Source organism: Pristiophorus japonicus, chromosome 5 (genome assembly GCF_044704955.1).
Source record: "Pristiophorus japonicus isolate sPriJap1 chromosome 5, sPriJap1.hap1, whole genome shotgun sequence".
Taxonomy (NCBI): Eukaryota; Metazoa; Chordata; class Chondrichthyes; family Pristiophoridae; genus Pristiophorus; species Pristiophorus japonicus.
Window position 1 is genome coordinate 145,515,097 of NC_091981.1, and position 17,738 is coordinate 145,532,834.

At 44.1% G+C, this 17,738-nt stretch overlaps 1 protein-coding gene across 3 annotated transcripts in view; it reads left to right on the forward strand.

Annotated features, from left to right (window-relative positions):
• dgkb (diacylglycerol kinase, beta) overlaps positions 1–17,738 on the forward strand; it is a 1,139,682-nt gene that overhangs the window by 174,152 nt on the left and 947,792 nt on the right. For all 3 annotated transcript variants that reach the window (XM_070881012.1, XM_070881013.1, XM_070881014.1), the window contains exon 4: positions 11,764–11,813. In XM_070881012.1, coding sequence (XP_070737113.1) covers positions 11,764–11,813 — 50 coding nt within the window. The remainder of the gene's footprint in view (positions 1–11,763; positions 11,814–17,738) is intronic.

The window sequence follows — 17,738 nt, forward strand, 5'->3', positions numbered from 1 at the left end:
TCAGGAACCTGAGGAAGATCATGAGATGGTATTCACACCACCGCCAGTGAACGAGCAACAGGAACATTCAGCAGCATGCACAGTCCCTGCGGTCAGCCCGGACAGGCCGGAATCACCACAGGGGACAGACACGCAGTCCAAGGCTCAACAGCCAAAGCCCCAACTGCAGCGCTCCACGAGGGAGTGCAGACCACCCGAAAGACTTAACCTGTGATCCCAATAAGACGTTGGGGGGAGAGGTGATGTCATGTATTTCACCTTCATGTAACGACATTGCAATACTGTATATACTTGAGAAATGCACACATTGACCACAGGGGGTGAACTTGTGGGAGACACTCCTCACCTGGTCATCCAGGTATATAAAGGGAGGTCCCACGCAGGGTCATCACTTCTTGGTCCTGTGAATAAAGGTGCAGGTCACAGAGTGACCTTGTCCATAGAATGTGCCTCGTGTGGATTTGTGGTATTGTGTAAGGACTTTAGAAACTCCTTCCCCTCTCAGGGCCTAGCTGCAAGCCCTGACCTTTAAGAAGGCCAGCGAGCAGCTGGTTTGTTACACATTACCCGCATGCTGAATTTCTCCGAGGGGATCCCGCTTCAATTAACACAGCCACACCGCTGGAAACTGCACTTTGGAGGCACTCGTTAGTGCAGGAGCTCATTTTTCTAGTTTTTGAGCTGAAAATCAATTGAGCCATCGGCGGTAATGACCCCAAAAGTCACGAGGAGTGCCAGCTTTCTTGCGCTACTGAACTTTGGCCCCATGGTTTCTCCTATGAGCAGAAACATCTTGTTTACGTCTATCCTAGCAAATCCTTTTATTATCTTAAAGACCTCTATCAGGTCACTCCTCAGCCTTCTCTTTACTATCGAGAAGCCCCAGCCCGCTCAACCTTTCCTGATAATTATATCCTTTTAGTTCTGATGTCATCCTTGCATACCTTCTTTGCACCTTAAGCAATGCTTCTATATCCTTTTTATAATTATGGAGACCAGAAAAGTGCACAATACTCCAAGTGTGGTCTGACCAAGGTTCTTTATGAGTTTAAGATAAGAACATAAGAAACAGGAACAGGAATAGGCCATACGGCCCCTCGAGCCAAAACGTTAACTTTGCTTTCTCTCCACAGATGCTATCTGATCTGCTGAGATTTCCAGCATCTTCTGCTTTTATTGAGCAAAGTTATCTTTTTTAATAGATCATTGTTATTTGATTAATTTTATTTTACGTAGAGATAACGAAAAGATGTTTTTATAATTGAGTGGCAGAGTCATGGGCCTATTTTAGCTTTGATTGTTCGAGTGCAGCAATGCAGTGTTATGGATGTTTTTTATGGACGTCTGGCTTGGGTTTGAAAGCAGTTTTGGAACTCTGTGAGCCTCATATAATATTCATTCCAGACTAAAGCTCAAGAATTGAGACCAACCGGCATAAGATCCTATTTCTTTCCATTGTTAGACATGCATGCTGAAGTTGGAGAGTACAGTACTCGAGCGATAGGTCGTATCATTTTCAGGCACGGTAATGGTCTGTGACTGAAAGCAGGAACAGACTCATTTCTGTGGCTGCCTCAATTCCCAAGACAGCCAGTGCATAATTAAATAAAATGGTTCCCGAGGTGCAAAGATCAGGAAAAAGGGATGGAGAATTAGATTTCTGAATGTCTGCCCCATTAATGTTGCTCTCTGATTTCTGGGAATTCCAATTGGAATTGCAGGCCAGTCGGAAGGCATGTAAATGAAGTGGGGGGAGATTTCCCCTACTTCCTGATATTTTCTGGCTTAACCAATTGCTGGGCAACCTAGGGCTGTGCACTTGAAGAACTTGATGTTGTTGCTTGATCCTAGGCCCCCAGTAATTGGAGGGCCCATGGGCCAAAAACCTTGAGTCGGGCATTATTTAACATTGCTCGGGGACAGGCCCAGACTGAGGGATACCCTGGGCCATGTAACTGGCTCAGGACAGGAAATCCTGGTGCTGGATCGGAGTTGTACAATTCGGATGCACTTCCTGTCTTGTGTTGGTGCAGAAAATCCACCCTAAATTGCACAGGCAAGCTTTCAATTTGACTTTTGGCCTCAGGAACTGACAGATACTTGATGAAGGCTCCAATTATATCTGTGTATGATTTGGGGTGAGATTTTCATGGAGAATTCTGCACAGAAACAGCAGCTATGCAGTTTCATTACTGTAGTGAGCACCATTTTAATGTACTTTCACAAAAAGAAAGTGACTTTTTCCATTCATACTGTGCTTCCAAAGAGAACTGTGAGGAAAAGCAGAGGAAGAGCTCCCCCTGATGGAGATTTACTGCTACAGCTAGAGCACTCTCCACCACATGCAGCTGTAGTCAATGATTGTGGGTTAGTGTAATGTTTCTGAATTGTGTAAGTAGATATCAATTTCGCTTCACTTGTATATTCAATATATATAATATATTCAATATTATATTTCTGAAATACAAATCAGACGTTTAGGTGGAAACCTGTTTGTGTTCTGAAAAGCAAATAGGAAATTTAGTTCACAAAAGGTATATGTAAGAATGACTTTTTGAATAGGAAGCATTTAGTCAAAATGATATATTTGGATTTTATTTCTAATTTCGCCTTCTTTCCCCTCTTCTGAAATCAGAAACGTTATGTTGGGTCTGGTTCCATGGGGGCTGCCACTTTCTAATACTTCACATAAACAGTGTCTTTTTATGCCATTCCTATTATGCTTATGGAGATTCTGTATATAAATGGAATACCCATAAGCATAATGGGAATCCCCCTTTTTGATTCGCCTGCGGGAAGCCTCCTACCGCAATTTCAGGTATATTATCTCTGTTCACCTGATGATATATATGCTAACTAGCTTTCTGCACTGATTATAACATTGGTAATCTGTTGTGCATATGCTCTTAAAATGTTGAGTAAGTGATAAACTTAGTTATTGTCGCATATTGTGTTCTGGTACTGATGGATCAGTCTGACAACCACAACCAATTGATTATTATGGGCCTTGTCATTAAAATGAACGCTGTGTGTCGGCTTTCAATAAAAATGTGTTGTGGCTGCCAGACTTTCGACCGAGCTCAGAATGCTGCATTGTTTTCTGTTTTTATGCAGCCACCTGTCTTGTGTTGTTTGGAGCTAGATTGAGAGAGCATGCAACAATGATTAATAGCTGTTTTAGGAAAATGGTTGCCCTTTTTGTTTATGTATTGTTTTATCAGATACACTGAGCAGGTAAGCAATAGTTTCATCACAATCCTGACAGCCCTCTTTATTACCTTGCATTGTAATCTGAAACTGTCCAAATTACTTCCTTCAATTATTAAAGACAATTACATTTCTGCACTAACTTTTATTTCTGTAGTAACTTATAACGTTTGTTTTTTAAACCAACCAATTTTTTTATAAGATAATAAAAATACAAAGAATATTTACAACCAGTAAATACTATTAAAATCATAGAATCTTAGAAATTTACAGCATGGAAGGAGCCCATTTTGTTCACGCCGGCCAACAAAGAGCTATCCAGCATAATCCCACCTTCCAGTTCTAGGTCCGTAGCCCTGCAAGTTATGGCACTTCAAGTGCACATCCAAGTACTTTTTAAATGTGGTGAGGGTTTCTGCCACTATTGCCCTTTCAGGCAGTGAGTTCCAGACCCCCACCACACTCTGGGTGAATAACTTTCCTCTCAAATTCCCTCTAAAGCTTTTACCAATTACTTTAAATCTATGCCCACTGGTTGTTGACCCCTCGGCTAAGGGAAATAGGCCTGTCCTATCCACTATCTAGGCCTTCATAATTTTATACACCTCACTAAGGTCTCCCCTCAGCTTCCTCTGTTCCAAAGAAAACAAACCTAGCCTATCCAGTCTTTCCATATAGCTAAAATTCTCCAATCCAGGCAACATCCTCGTAAATCTCCTCGATACCCTCTCTAGTGCAATCACATCTTTCCTGTAACGTGGTGACCAGAACTGCATGCAGTAATTTAACTGTGGCCTATCTCGTGTTTTATACATTTCAAGCATAACTTCCCTGCTCTTGTATTCTATGCTTCGGTTAATAAAGGTAAGTATTCTGTATGCCTTCTTAACCACCTTATCTACCTGGTCTGCTACCTTCAGAAATCTGTGGACATACACTCCAAGGTCCCTTTATTCCTCTACACTTCTCAGTGTTCTATCATTTAATATGTATTCCCTTGCCTTGTTAGCCCTCCCCAAATGCACTATCTCACACTTCTCCAGATTGAATTCCATTTGCCACTGTTCTACCCACCTGACCAGTTCATTGATATCTTCCTGCAGTCTATAGCTTTCTTCTTTATTGTCAACCACACAATCGATTTTAGTATCATCTGCAAACTTCTTAATCATACCATCTACATTCAAGTCTAAATCATTGATATATACGACAAGGGTCCTAGTACTGAGCCCTGTGGAATCCCACTGGAAACAGCCTTCCAGTCACAAAAACACCCATCAACCATTACCCTTTGCTTCCAGCCTCAGCCAATTTTGGATCCAACGAGCGACTTTGCCCTGGATCCCATGGGCCTTTACTTTCTTGACCAATTTGCCATATGTGACCTTATCAAAAGCCTTGCTAAAATCCATATACACTACATCAAACGTAGTACCTTTATCGACCCTCCTTGTTACCTCCTCAAAAAATTCAATCAATTTAGTCAAACATGACCTTCCCTTAACAAAACCATGCTTACTGTCCTTGATTAATCCTTATCTTTCTAAACAAAGATTTATCCTGTCCCTCAGAATTTTTTCCACTAATTTTTCCTCCACTGAGGTTTGGCTAACTGACCTGTAATTATTCGGCCTATCCCTTTCGCCCTTTTTAAACAAAGATACCACATTAGCAGTCCTCCAGTCCTCCAGCACCATACCTGTAGCAAGAGAGGATTGAAAATTGATGGTCAGAGCCTCTGCTATTTCTGCTTTTGCTTCTCTTAACAGCTTGGGATACATTTCATCCGGGCCTGGGGATTTATCCACTTTCAAAGCTGCTAAAACTCCTTAATATTTCCTCTCTCACTATGTTTATTCATCTAATATTTCACACTATCCTCCCCGATTGCAATGTCTGCATCACCCCTCTCTTTTGTGAAAACAGAAACATATAAGAACATAAGAACATAAGAAATAGGTGCAGGAGTAGGCATACGGCCCCTCAAGCCTGCTCCACCATTCAATAAGATCATGGCTGAACTGATCATGGACTCAGCTCCACTTCCCTGCCCGCTCACTCCATTAAGAACCATACCCAAGTCCTTCCGCCTTCACACACAGATTACCTTTATGGTCTGTAACAGGCCCTACTGTTTCTTTAGTTATCCTCTTGCTCTTAATGTATTTATAAAACATCTTTGGGTTTTCCTTGATTTTACTTGCCAAAAGATTTTCATGCTTTCTCTTTGCTTTCCTAATTTCCTTTTTAATTTCACCTCTGCATTTTCTATACTCTTTTGGAGTTTCTGCAGTATTGAGCCCTCGGTATCTGTCATAAGCCTCCCTTTTTCTTTATCGTACCCTATATATCCCTTGACATCTTACTTGAATCTTACTTTTCTATTTAAAATCAGCTATTAATTTCACAGCATCTCTGCAAATTGTGCATTTACCATTAATTGAGTAATAGCTGATGTTTGTGTGGCTATGACTCTTCCATCCTCCCACTCCTTGCTGACCTCCTACTCGGAACTCCAGCGGACAACTGACCTTCATAATCCCTGCCCTCAACCAAGCCTCGGGTCACCTACCATCAAGGACGCTACTCGGCGCCGAGCTTGCAGCCAACATCTTGCCGTAGGCAATTAGGTTCATAGAGCAGTGGCTGGTCTCCAGTCGTCTTGGAGCCCCTTGACACTGGACCAAGACCTTGCTCAGCTAAGCCCGTGTGGTGGCCGGTGTGCAACGGCCACCCCACATTAAAAGAATTCACGCACAGGCATCTTCCACTCCGTTAACATGAAGTTCGGGACCCTCATGGACAACTCCAACAGCGACAGGCTGGAACGCCGCACCGCCAGAGTTGCCCGGGAACTTAGACGTTTTGACATTGACATCGCCGCCTTAAACGAGATCCGGCGGGCAGGGGAAGGCCAGCTCAAGGAACAAGGTGGAGGTTACACCTTTTTTTGGAAAGGAAAACCAGAGGAAGAATGCTGCCTTCACGGAGTCGGCTTCGCCATCAAAAATGAGCTGCTTGACCACCTCAAAGACTTCCCCTGTGGGGTTAATGAACATCTCATGACTCTTCGACTCACCCTATCCCGGAACCAATGCGCCACAGTCATCAGTGCGTACGCCCCAACACTCGATATAACAGATGAGACCAAAGAAGGTTTTTACTCCAACCTCAAAACATCCCTGTCCCGCGTCCCCACGGGCGACAAACTGATCCTCCTAGGTGACTTCAACGCCAGGGTCAGCAAAGACACAGCCCTCTGGGGAGGCGTGATTGGCAAAGAGGCAGTAGGGAAAGCCAACTCCAGCTGTACCCTACTCCTGACAAAATGTCTAGAACATGAACTTCTCATCACCAACATCCTGTTCTGCCAGAGGGGCAAATACAAGGCATCATGGCAACACCCTCGCTCCAAACACTGGCAGCTGCTCGACTATGTCATCGTCTGAGCCAGGGATCACAAAGATGTGAGCATCATCCGTGCCATGACGGGAGCTGATGACTGCTGGACAGACCACCACCTAATCCGATCCATCATCGACATTAACATAGCCCCAAAGCAGAGGGGGCAGCAGAAGTCGTGCCGCAAAAAAGTCAATACCGGGGCACTTAGAGACCCAGCTAAGCAAGCCCTTTACAGTCAGTGCCTCACAGCTAACCTGGCGTGCCTTGATGACCCTGAGACACAGAATGCCCACAGCGCTTGGTCTGCCCTCCACGCCTCCATAACCAGTGCCTGCAAAGAGACGCTTGGTCACTCAACCAGAAAACACCAGGACTGGTTTAATGAGAATGATCAGGAGATCCAAGAACCAAACGATCGCAAGCGCAGAGCATTTCTGAGCCTCAAGCAACAACCCAACTCGGGAGCAGCAAAGCAACATTACAGGCGGCTCAAGGCTGAGGTCCAACAAAAAACCCGGGACCGAAAAAACAGGTGGTGGATGGAGAAAGCACAAGAGATAGAACAACTGGCTGAGAGCCATAATGTGCGAGGATTCTTCATCGCAGTCAAGGCCACCTACGGTCCAAACTCCCAAGGCCCCTCCCCAATGCTGGCCAAGAATAGGGAAACACTCATCAAGGATACCTAGGCAGTCAGGGCCCGCTGGAAGGAGCACTTCGAAGATCTCCTCAACTGAGACTCTGCCTTTGATTTGAGTGTTCTCGACGCCATCCCGCAGCATGCGACCCTCCACCACCTCAGTGAAACCCCAACGGTGCACGAGGTAGGAAAAGCCATAAGACAGCTCAAGAATAACAAGGCGACAGGTGCAGATGGAATTCCTGCTGAGGCGCTAAAGTATGGTGGAGAGGCATTGTTGGCGCGGATACATGACCTCATCTCTCTCATCTGGAGGGAGGAGAGCATGCCGGGAGATCACAGAGATGCAGTGATCATGACCATCTATAAAAAGGGGGACAAGTCCGACTGTGGCAACTACAGGGGAATCTCCCTGCTATCAGCCTCTGGGAACGGTGTCGCTAGAGTCCTCCTCAACCGTCTTCTCCCTGTGGCCGAGGAGCTCCTCCCGGAGCCGCAACGCAGATTTCGCCCCCTACGGCGCACAATGGACATGATCTTTGCAGCGTGACAGCTGCAGGAAAAATGCAGGGAGCAGCGCCAGCCCTTATATATGGCCTCTTTCGACCTTCCAAAGGCTTTTGTCACTGTCAACTTCGAGGGTCTATGGAGCGTCCTCCTCCGTTTCGGATGTCCCCAAAAGTTTGTCAACATCCTTCGCCTGCTCCACGATGACATGCAGGCCGTGATCCTTACCAACGGATCCATTACAGACCCAATGTACAACCGGACCGGGGTCAAACAGGGCTGCATCATTGCTCCAACCCTCTTCTCAATCTTCCTCTCTGCCATGCTCACCTCACAATCAACAAGCTCCCCGCTGGAGTGGAACTAAACTACAGAACCAGTGGGAAGCTGTTTAACCTTCGCCGCCTCCAGACCAGGTCCACCCCAACCTCGGTCGTTGAGCTACAGTACGTGGACGACGCCTGCGTCTGTGCACTTTCTGAGGCTGTAATCGACGTATTTACTGAGGCATATGAAAGCATGGACCTTACGCTTGACATCCGTAAGACAAAGGTCCTCCACCAGCCTGTCCTCGCCGCACAGCACTGCCCCCCAGTCATCAAGATTCATGGCGCGGCCTTTGACAACGTGGACCATTTCCCATACCTCGGGAGCCTCTTATCAACAAGGGCAGACATTGATGAGGAGATTCAACACCACCTCCAATGCGCCAGTGCAGCCTTCGGCCACCTGAGGAAAAGAGTGTTCGAAGACCAGGCCCTCAAATCTACCACCAAGCTCATGGTTTACAGGGCTGTAGTAATGCCCACCCTCCTGTATGGCTCAGAGGCATGGACCATGTACAGTAGACACCTCAAGTTGCTGGAGATATATCACCAACGATATCGCCGCAAGATCCTACAAATCCCCTGGGAGCTCAGGCGCACCAACATCAGCATCCTCGTCCAGGCTAACATCCCCAGCATTGAAGCACTGACCACACTCGATCAGCTCCGCTGGGCAGGCCACATAGTTTGCATGCCAAACACGAGACTCCCAAAGCAAGTGTTTTATGCAGAGCTCCTTCACGGCAAACGAGCCAAAGGTGGGAAGCGAAAACGTTACTAGGACAATCTCAACGCCTCCCTGATAAAGTGCGACATCCCCACTGACACCTGGGAGTCCCTGGCCAAAGACCACCCTAAGTGGAGAAAGTGCATCCGGGAGGCCGCTGTGCACTTCGAGTCTCAACGCCGAGAGCATGGAGAAATCAAGCACCGACAGCAGAAAGAGTGTGCAGCAGACCTGTCCCACCCACCCCTTCCCTCAACGACTATCTGTCCCATCTGTGACAGAGACTGTGGCTGTCGTATTGGACTGTTCAGCCACCAAAGAACTCACTTCAGGAGTGGAAGCAAGCCTTCCTCGATTCCAAGGGACTGCCTATGATGATGATGTGACTTCAATACGAAAGTAAAACTTTATTTTGAAAGAACACTTTATTAAATGAGTGATAATGAATGAAAAGCATATATATTTATCAAGATTGAAATTATCACATTTATTATTACCATAAAATTCTACAATCATTATTTGAAATATTCTTCAAAGTAAATTAAGAAATAAATACACATTTTTTAAATGTAATTCAGAAGCTTCCATCAAAAATATAAAGGAAAAGTAATCCATTGAAATGCTATTAATATGAAATAAATGCTTACTGGAAATGATTTTTCCTGAATTCTGAGACTATAAAAACCTATATTTTGTGAGGTTCAATTGATTGCTTAGAATAAGAATATTACAAATGTCATAGCTGGGTGCATGGAGTACTGTGAAATCAGACATGAGCTCATTTCACGACTCACGGTTTCTCTTTTCATGGACTAGCATTAAGAATTATTATTCATAGAATTACATAGAATTTACAGCATAGAAACAGGCAATTCAGCCTGTTTATGCTCCACAGGAACCTCCTCCCTCTCTATTTATTTGAACTCCCCCTAACAACATATGCTTTTATTCCTTTCTCCCTCATGTACTTATCTAGCTTCCTCTTAAATGCATCTATGCTATTCACCTCAATTATTCCATGTGGTAGAGTTCCACATTCTCACTTCTCTCTGAGTAAAAAAGATTGTCCTGAATTCCCTGTTGGATTTATTAATGTCTATCTTGTAATTATGACCTAATTTTGGACACACATAGTGGAAACATCTTCTCTACGTCTACTCTATCGAGCCCCTTCAAAATATTAAAGACCTCAATCAGTTTGCCCCTCATTCTTCCCTTTTGTCAGCCATGGCTCAGTGGGTAGCACACTTGCCCCTGAGTCAGAGGTTGTGAATTCAAGTTGAGCACATAAATCTAGGCTGACACTCCCAGTGCAAAACTGAGGGAGTCCTGCACTTTTGGAGGTGCCGTCTTTCGGATGAGACATTAAACTGAGGCGCCATCTCCTCTCTCAGCTGGATGTAAAATATCCCATGGCACTATTTCAAAGAAGAGCAGGGGAGTTATCCCTGGTGTCCTGGCCAATATTAATCCCTCAATCAACACAACAAAACAGATTATCTGGTCATTATCACATTGCTGGTGTGGGAGCTTGCTGTGTGCAAATTGGCTGCTGCGTTTCCCGCATTACAACAGTGACTACACTCCTATAAAACGCTTTGAGATGTTCGGTGGTCATGAAAGGCGCTATATAAATATAATACTTTCTTTTTCTTTTTTTCTAGAGAAAAGAGCCCCATGCTGTTCAATCTTTCCTGATTGCTGAAATTTCTATTCAAATTGAGTGTGTTACCCTTTCTTGGATAGAAACCAGCACTAACATTTTGACATAGAATTTACAGCACAGAAACAGGCCTTTGGGCCCAACTGGTCTATACCAGAACTGATGCTCCACCCGAGCTTCCTCTCACTTTACTTCATCTCACCATATCCTTCTATTACTTTCTACCTCATGTGTTTATCTAGCTTCTCCTTAAATGCATCTATGCTATTCGCTTCAACTACTCCATGTGGTAGAAAGTTCTACATTCTAACCACTCTCCTGAATTCGTTATTAGATTTATTAACAACTATCTTGTATTTAAGAGAGAGTTTATTTTTTCCCGTCCTTTGTTGCTGTAACTGAATCTCCGGTTACAAAACGGTACTGGGATCAGCGCAAGCAAGTCTGTCTCAAATTTCTCTAATTCCCCCCATCAGAGACTCTGCAATCCATAGGGCAAGAACTTGGGTAGAAACAAATCAAAAAGTATGTGATAAAGTTGCTCAGCTTATTGGGCTCAATTTTCCCCAAAGCATTTTTTTGGCATACTTGAAGAGTTATGCCCGATTTTTTGGGGTCCAGGTACGCCAAAAAAAAATGTTCTAAGTTTCCCCATTGGATTTCTTATTTTGGCCTGGCATAACCCGACCTTTAGTTTTGGGGGTGGAGCCTTGATCTTCGCCAAAAAGATCGGTTCTCTCTCTTTCTCTCTTTCTCTCTCTCTCCCTCTCTCCCTCGCTCTTTTCTTTCACTGTGTCCGGACATCTGCTGTGCCGATTTCCTTAACTCTAGGGAAGGTTTTTCTGGAGAGGCCACATACGCTGGCCTAATCAGAACTGGAGTAACTCTCAGCTGGCCAAACTTCCCTAAATTGCCAGAATTGGTGTAGGTGGCTGGTTACACCCACTTTGGCTGAAAAAAAAAGACTTAAAAAATTGTAACTAACCGAGTTACACTGGTGCAAATTGATTGGGGAAACTGTGGTTTTTCAACGTAGGCCAAAAAGAGCAGCCTGCTCCAAAAAAAATGGCACAAATCACTGGGGAAAATGGAGCCCCTCGATACTAACTCCTGTTAAATACAGCCCAGGAAGAAAACTTTGATGGAGGGGAGAAATCGTATCAAACCTGGGATACGTTATATAGAGAGAGCCCCTGCATGTGTCCTTTCTGATAGGGTTTGTTGATAACGTTATGTTTGGAATGCTTTGCAGAGATGAATGACCTCTTTTTATTTTCTCTTTTTTTAGTCATGTTCCGTCTTTATGACACTGATGGAAATGGATCGCTAGATAGCTCGGTAAGATGACTAGAGACCTGTCAATTAATAAAGTTTTATTCATTGTATTCTGCTGTAGATAGCAATTGAAATCTGCTTACCTGTTTCCATTTTTGTGTGACAAAAACATTTGTTAGTGATTCATATGACGTTTTTCTTTGCTAAAAACAAAACATTTGTTTCACCACTGTTTATGTATTGCCACATTAAACCTGTAATGCATTGAATTAGAGCAGGTGTGCCATCACTGAGTCCTGAGCTTCATTTGTTATTAAATGGTCTGGGTGACACAATGGGTTAAAACTGTGCCTTCACTTGTGGATTCAAACTCCTGTCTGAAATTCTCAACACTGCCCTCAATAGGGACTCAGCCCAATTACTAATGGGCATGGATGACTAATTGGATGTAAGGTGTTGGAAATGGGCATTGGTGTAATGGGGATGCTTCACTGAGGTTTGAGACAGTAGAGCAAACCTTACTGTGCTTCAGGTTGAGCTTTATCTGAGCTCAGATTCTTAGATTCTTGTTGTTGATATCAGGCACCTGACGTTCTTTACAATATGTATGAGTTAATGCAGAGAGGCCCAGAATAAAAATGAAAAAAGTGAACTCTTTTCTCACCCAGTTTATTTCTATATTTTTAAAATGTAATTGAATTCCACTATTTGTTTCTAATCAGCAGAAAAGTAGTAACAACTCTCTTAAGTAAACAATACATAACTTGAGTTTAAAGTGAAACCAAACTTTTGTTTTCATAATTTCTCCCTAATAAAGGACGTCAAACTGTACAACTAGTGGCAATGCATTGGGTAGCAGATACCAATAACACAAAAGCTTCATATCAGCCAGTAATGAAGAGGTACTTATCAGCTAGTAACAACATCCATCAGACACAGTCAGCCATTATGCATACCTTTTGCTATAGCTTCTTTTCAAAATGTATATTTTATCTACTGATACATAAATAATATTGATTCAGTATTCTTCCCCTTTATGCAGACAGACTATTCTGTTATGTGTACTGACAGCCAGCAACTAGTTTTCCATATTTAGACATAAAACTTTTAGACAGGCGAGATATCCTCATTACTATTAGGTCTTCTACTCTAAAAAAAAAACTTTAATAAACAGAGAAAAGTTGTTGTAAGCATATGTATAAAATTAATATTTTTCAAAAATTTCAGATGTAAAACACATGAATGTAAGTACAAGTAAAGACTGCCAAGCAGATATTTTCCCACTTCCTTCATTTTACAGTTGTATATGTGTAAAACAATAAAATGTTGGAAGCTGACAATCCAGTTTTTGGTTGAGCAGGTCTGGTGATATCCTAATCTGTCAGCAAGAATCGAGCTCTTCACATACATGGCCCTCCATTCACAATGTCATTACTGCAGCTACCTATCTGCTCAACCACAACCTCACCACCACCATTGATGCCCTAATCCCTATTAACACCATTACTCTCTCTAACCCTGGCTATCCCCCAGTATGACCCTTATTTTTGCTCCCTTAAGTCCAAGGACTCAGACTTGAACGTATATGGCGGACAACTGGTTGAGCCATTCATCGCCATATCTGGCTAGATCACATTAAGCACTATCAGATCCCGCTCTATTCTGCCAAAACTGTTCACTATTCCAGAATCATTCTGGAATGCAAAGATAAACCCCAACTTCTATTCTCTACTGCTAGCCATCTTCTTAAACCCCTCTTTCCTGTCTCCTCCACCCTCACCTCCGACAACGTTTCAGCAGCTCATGGACTTCTTTGAGACCATCCAATCAGCTGCCGCGGCCACTTCCCTTCCTTCCTCCAGCCCACTGGGCCAAAGTTCCTCCAAGGCTCCATAGTCCTGAACTCGCATCTTTCTCCAGTTTCCCTCTGATCTCCCCTCATGATCTTTCCGTGCTCATCTTGTCCACAAGACTCATTTCCTGCTCCCTCAACCCTAATCTACCAAACTGTTGACCACCCAACTTCCTTTTCTCCACTGTTAGTTGACATAGGCCCAGAAAGCCTCTGACCTGAAAAATGTCTACACTTTCCAACCGATAGTCTCTTCTGAGCAGCGGTATGGGCGAAGGTGCCTCTGGGGAGTGCAGCCAGAGCCAAGTCCAAGGCACCACAGGTGGCTCAGCTACACAGCAGGGAGGGACAAAGAATAAAAGAGCTGTAGTGGGAGGAGATTCAATAGTTAGGGGAATAGAGAGGCATTTCTGCGGCCGTAGACCTGACTCCAGGATGGTATGGTGCCTCTCTGCTGTCAGGGTCAAGGATGTCACAGAGCGGATGCAGGGCATTCTGGGGCTAGAGTGTGAACAGCTAGAGGTTATGGTCCATGTCGGGACCAATGACATAGGTAGAAAGAGGGATGAGGTCCAAAATTTAGGGAGCTTGGAGAAAAATTAAAGGGTAGGACCTCAAACAAGGTTACTACTGGTGCCACATGCTAATGAGTATAAGAATGAGAGAGGATGAACTCGTGGCTGGAGAGTTGGTGTAGGAGGGAGGGCTTTAAATTCCTGAGGCATTGGGACCGCTTCTGGGGGAGATGGGACCTGAACAAACCGGATGGGTTGCACCTCAACAGCGCCTGGACCAATAGCATTGCAGAGAATTTTGATAGTACTGTTGGGGAGAGTTTAAACTAGCTTGGCAGGGGGATGGGAATCTGAGAACAAATTCAATAGGGAAGCAAGTAAAGCTGAAATTGGAAAGCAAGAATGTAGAAAGTGAATCTGTAAGACAGAGGAAACAAGGGTTAGTAAGTAGTAATCAAGGAGATGTTCCTGTGCTAAATCGTATATACTTCAATGCAAGGAGTATAGCGAATAAGGTGGATGAGTTGAGAGCACAGGTAGACACTTGAAAATATGATATTATAGGCATTACAGAGACATAGCTGAAAGAGGCGCAGGCTTGGCAGCTCAACATTCCTGATTACAGGATTTTTAAACAGGAGAGGGGAGGTCGCGGTTTTGATTAAATACACTATTACAGCTGTGTGAGGGATGATATGTTAGAGGGATCATCAAATGAGGCCATATGGGTCGAACTGAAAAATAAAAAAGAGGTGATCAAACTGCTGGGCATGTATTATAGACCCCCAAACAGTGGGAGGGAGATAGAAGAGCAAATATGTAGGCAAATTTCTGTGAAGTCCAAAAACCATAGGGCAGTAATAGTAAGGGATTTCAAATATCCTAATGTTGATTGAGAAAAATCTAGTGTGAAGGGTATAGAAGGTGCGGAATTCTTAAAATGCATTCGAGACTTTTTTAGTCAGTATATAACAAGCCCAACATCGGAGGGGGCGGTTCTATATTTAGTTTTGGGGAATGAAGCTGGGCCGGTGGAAGGGGTATCAGTGAGAGAGCACTTGGTGTCAGTGACCATAATTCAGTCAGATTCAAGGTAGTTATGGATAAGGACAAGGATATACCAGGAATAAAAGTCCCAAATTGGAGAAAAGCTAACTTTACTAAGTTGAGAAGTGATTTGGCCACAGGGGGTTGGAAACAGCTATTTGAAGGTAAATCAGTGTCGGAACAATGGGAGGCATTCAAGGAGGAGATCCGGAGAGAAACGCCAAACATGTGCCATTAAAGAAAAACAGTGGGCATAACAATTCTAGAGCCCCCTGGATGTCTAGTGACTTCCAGGGAAGGATAAAGAAAAAAAGGGAAGCATATGTCATATACCAGTGGCTAAATACTGTAGAATCTCTGGAAGAATATAGGAAGTTCAGAGGTAAAATTAAAAAGGATATTAGGAATGTTAAGAGAGAGCATGAAAAACTCTTGGCAAGTAAAATCAAGGAAAACCCAAAGATGTTCTATAAATATATTAAGAGCAAGAGGATAACTAAAGAAATGGTAGGGCCTATTCGAGACCATGAGGGTAATCTGTTTGTGGAGGCGGAAGATGTTGGTACGGTTCTTAATGAATACTTTGCGTCTGTTTTCACAAAGGAAAGGGGCAATGCACAAGCTGCTATCGAGGAGGAGTGTGAAATTCTGGATGAAATAAGCATAGTGAAAGAAGAGGTATTGAAGGGTTTAGTGGCTTTGAAAGTGGATAAGTCCCCACGCCTGGATGAAATGCATCCAAGGCTGTTGAGCGAAGCAAAAGAGGAAATAGCAGAGGCCTTGACCATCACTTTCCAGTCCTCTTTGGATTTAGGCATGGTTCCTGAGGACTGGAGGACTGCTAATGTGGTACCCTTATTTAAGAAGGGAGAAAGGGACAGGCTGAGTAATTACAGGCCTGTCAGCCTAACCTCTGTGATGGAAAATTATTGGAAAAAGTCCTGAAGGACAGGATAAATCTACATTTAGAAAGGCAAGGATTAAACAGGGAAGTCAGCATGGATTTGTTAAGGGAGGATCGTGTTTGACTAACCTGATTGAATTTTTCGAGGAGGTAACCAGGCAGGTCGATGAGGGTAGTGCATATGATGTAGTGCATATGGACTTTAGCAAACCTTTTGATAAGGTCCAACATGGCAGACTGGTTACACGCTGTCTGATCTTACTGGGCCCCCCAGGTTACACACTGTCTGATCTCACTGGGCCCTCGGGTTACACACTGTCTGATCTCACTGGGCCCCCGGGTTACACACTGTCTGATCTCACTGGGCCCATTCTTCCCGGGTCACACAGTGTCTGATCTCACTGGGCCCCCGGGTTAAACACTGTCTGATCTCACTGGGCACCCGGGTTACACACTGCCTGATCTCGCTGGGCTCCCGGGTTAAACACTGTCTGATCTTACTGGGCCACTAGATAAAAGCCCATACAATCCAGGGCAAAGTGGCAAGTTGGATCCAAAATTGGTTTAGAGGTAGGAAGCAAAGGGTAATGGTTGATGGATGGTTTTGTGACTGGAAGGATGTTTCCAGCGGGGTTCCACAGGGCTCAGTACTGGGTCCCTTGCTTTTTGTAGTATACATCAATGATCTAGATTTGAATATAGGGGCTAAAATTGGCTGTGTGGTTAAGAATGAAGAGGAAAGTCATGGACTGCAGGAAGATATCAGTCTACTGGTCAGGTGGGCAGAACAATGGCAAATGGAATTTAATTCGGAGAAGTGTGAGGTAATGCACTTGGGGAAGGCTAATAAGGAAAGGGTAGACACGTTAAAAGGTAGGTTACTTAGAAGTGCAGACGAACAAAGGGATCTTGGAGTGCTTGTCCACTGTTCCCTGAAAGAAGGTGGATAAGTTGGTTAAGAAGGCATACGGAATGCTTGCCTTTATTGGCCGAGGCATGGAATACAAGAACAGGGAGGTTATGCTTAAATTGTACAATACACCGGTTAGGTCACAGCTGCAATACTGCGTGCAGTTCTGGTTGCCATATTATAAGAAGGACGTGATTGCACTGGAGAGGGTGCAGAAGAGATTTACGAGGATGCTGCCTGGAATGGAGAATCTTAGCTTATGAGGACAGATTGGATAGGCTGGGTTTGTTCTCATTGAACAGAGGAGGCTGAGAGGAGACCTCATTGAGGTATATAACATTTTGAGTGGCCTGGATATAGTGGATAGAGGGATCTATTTCCCTTATTGGAAGGGTCAATTATGAGGGGACATTGGTTTAAGGTGGTTGGTGGAAGGTTATGGAGGGATTTCAGAGGAAGCTTTGTCACGCAGCTGGTTGTGGGGGTCTGGAACTCACTACCTGGAAGGGTGGTAGAGGCAGAAACCCTCACCACATTTAAAAGGTGCTTGGATGGGCACTTGAAGTTCCGTAACCTGCAGGGTTACAGACCTAGAGCTGGTAAGTGGGATTAAACTGGAAAACCTCTCGTTGGCTGGCGCAGATACGATGGTAAGTCCTTCAGGGAATCGAATATGGCCAGAGTGATCTTCTGGACTAGTTTTGATTGCCTGGATGGGTCGGAGAGGAATTTTCCCAGATTTTTTTCCAAATTGGCCTGG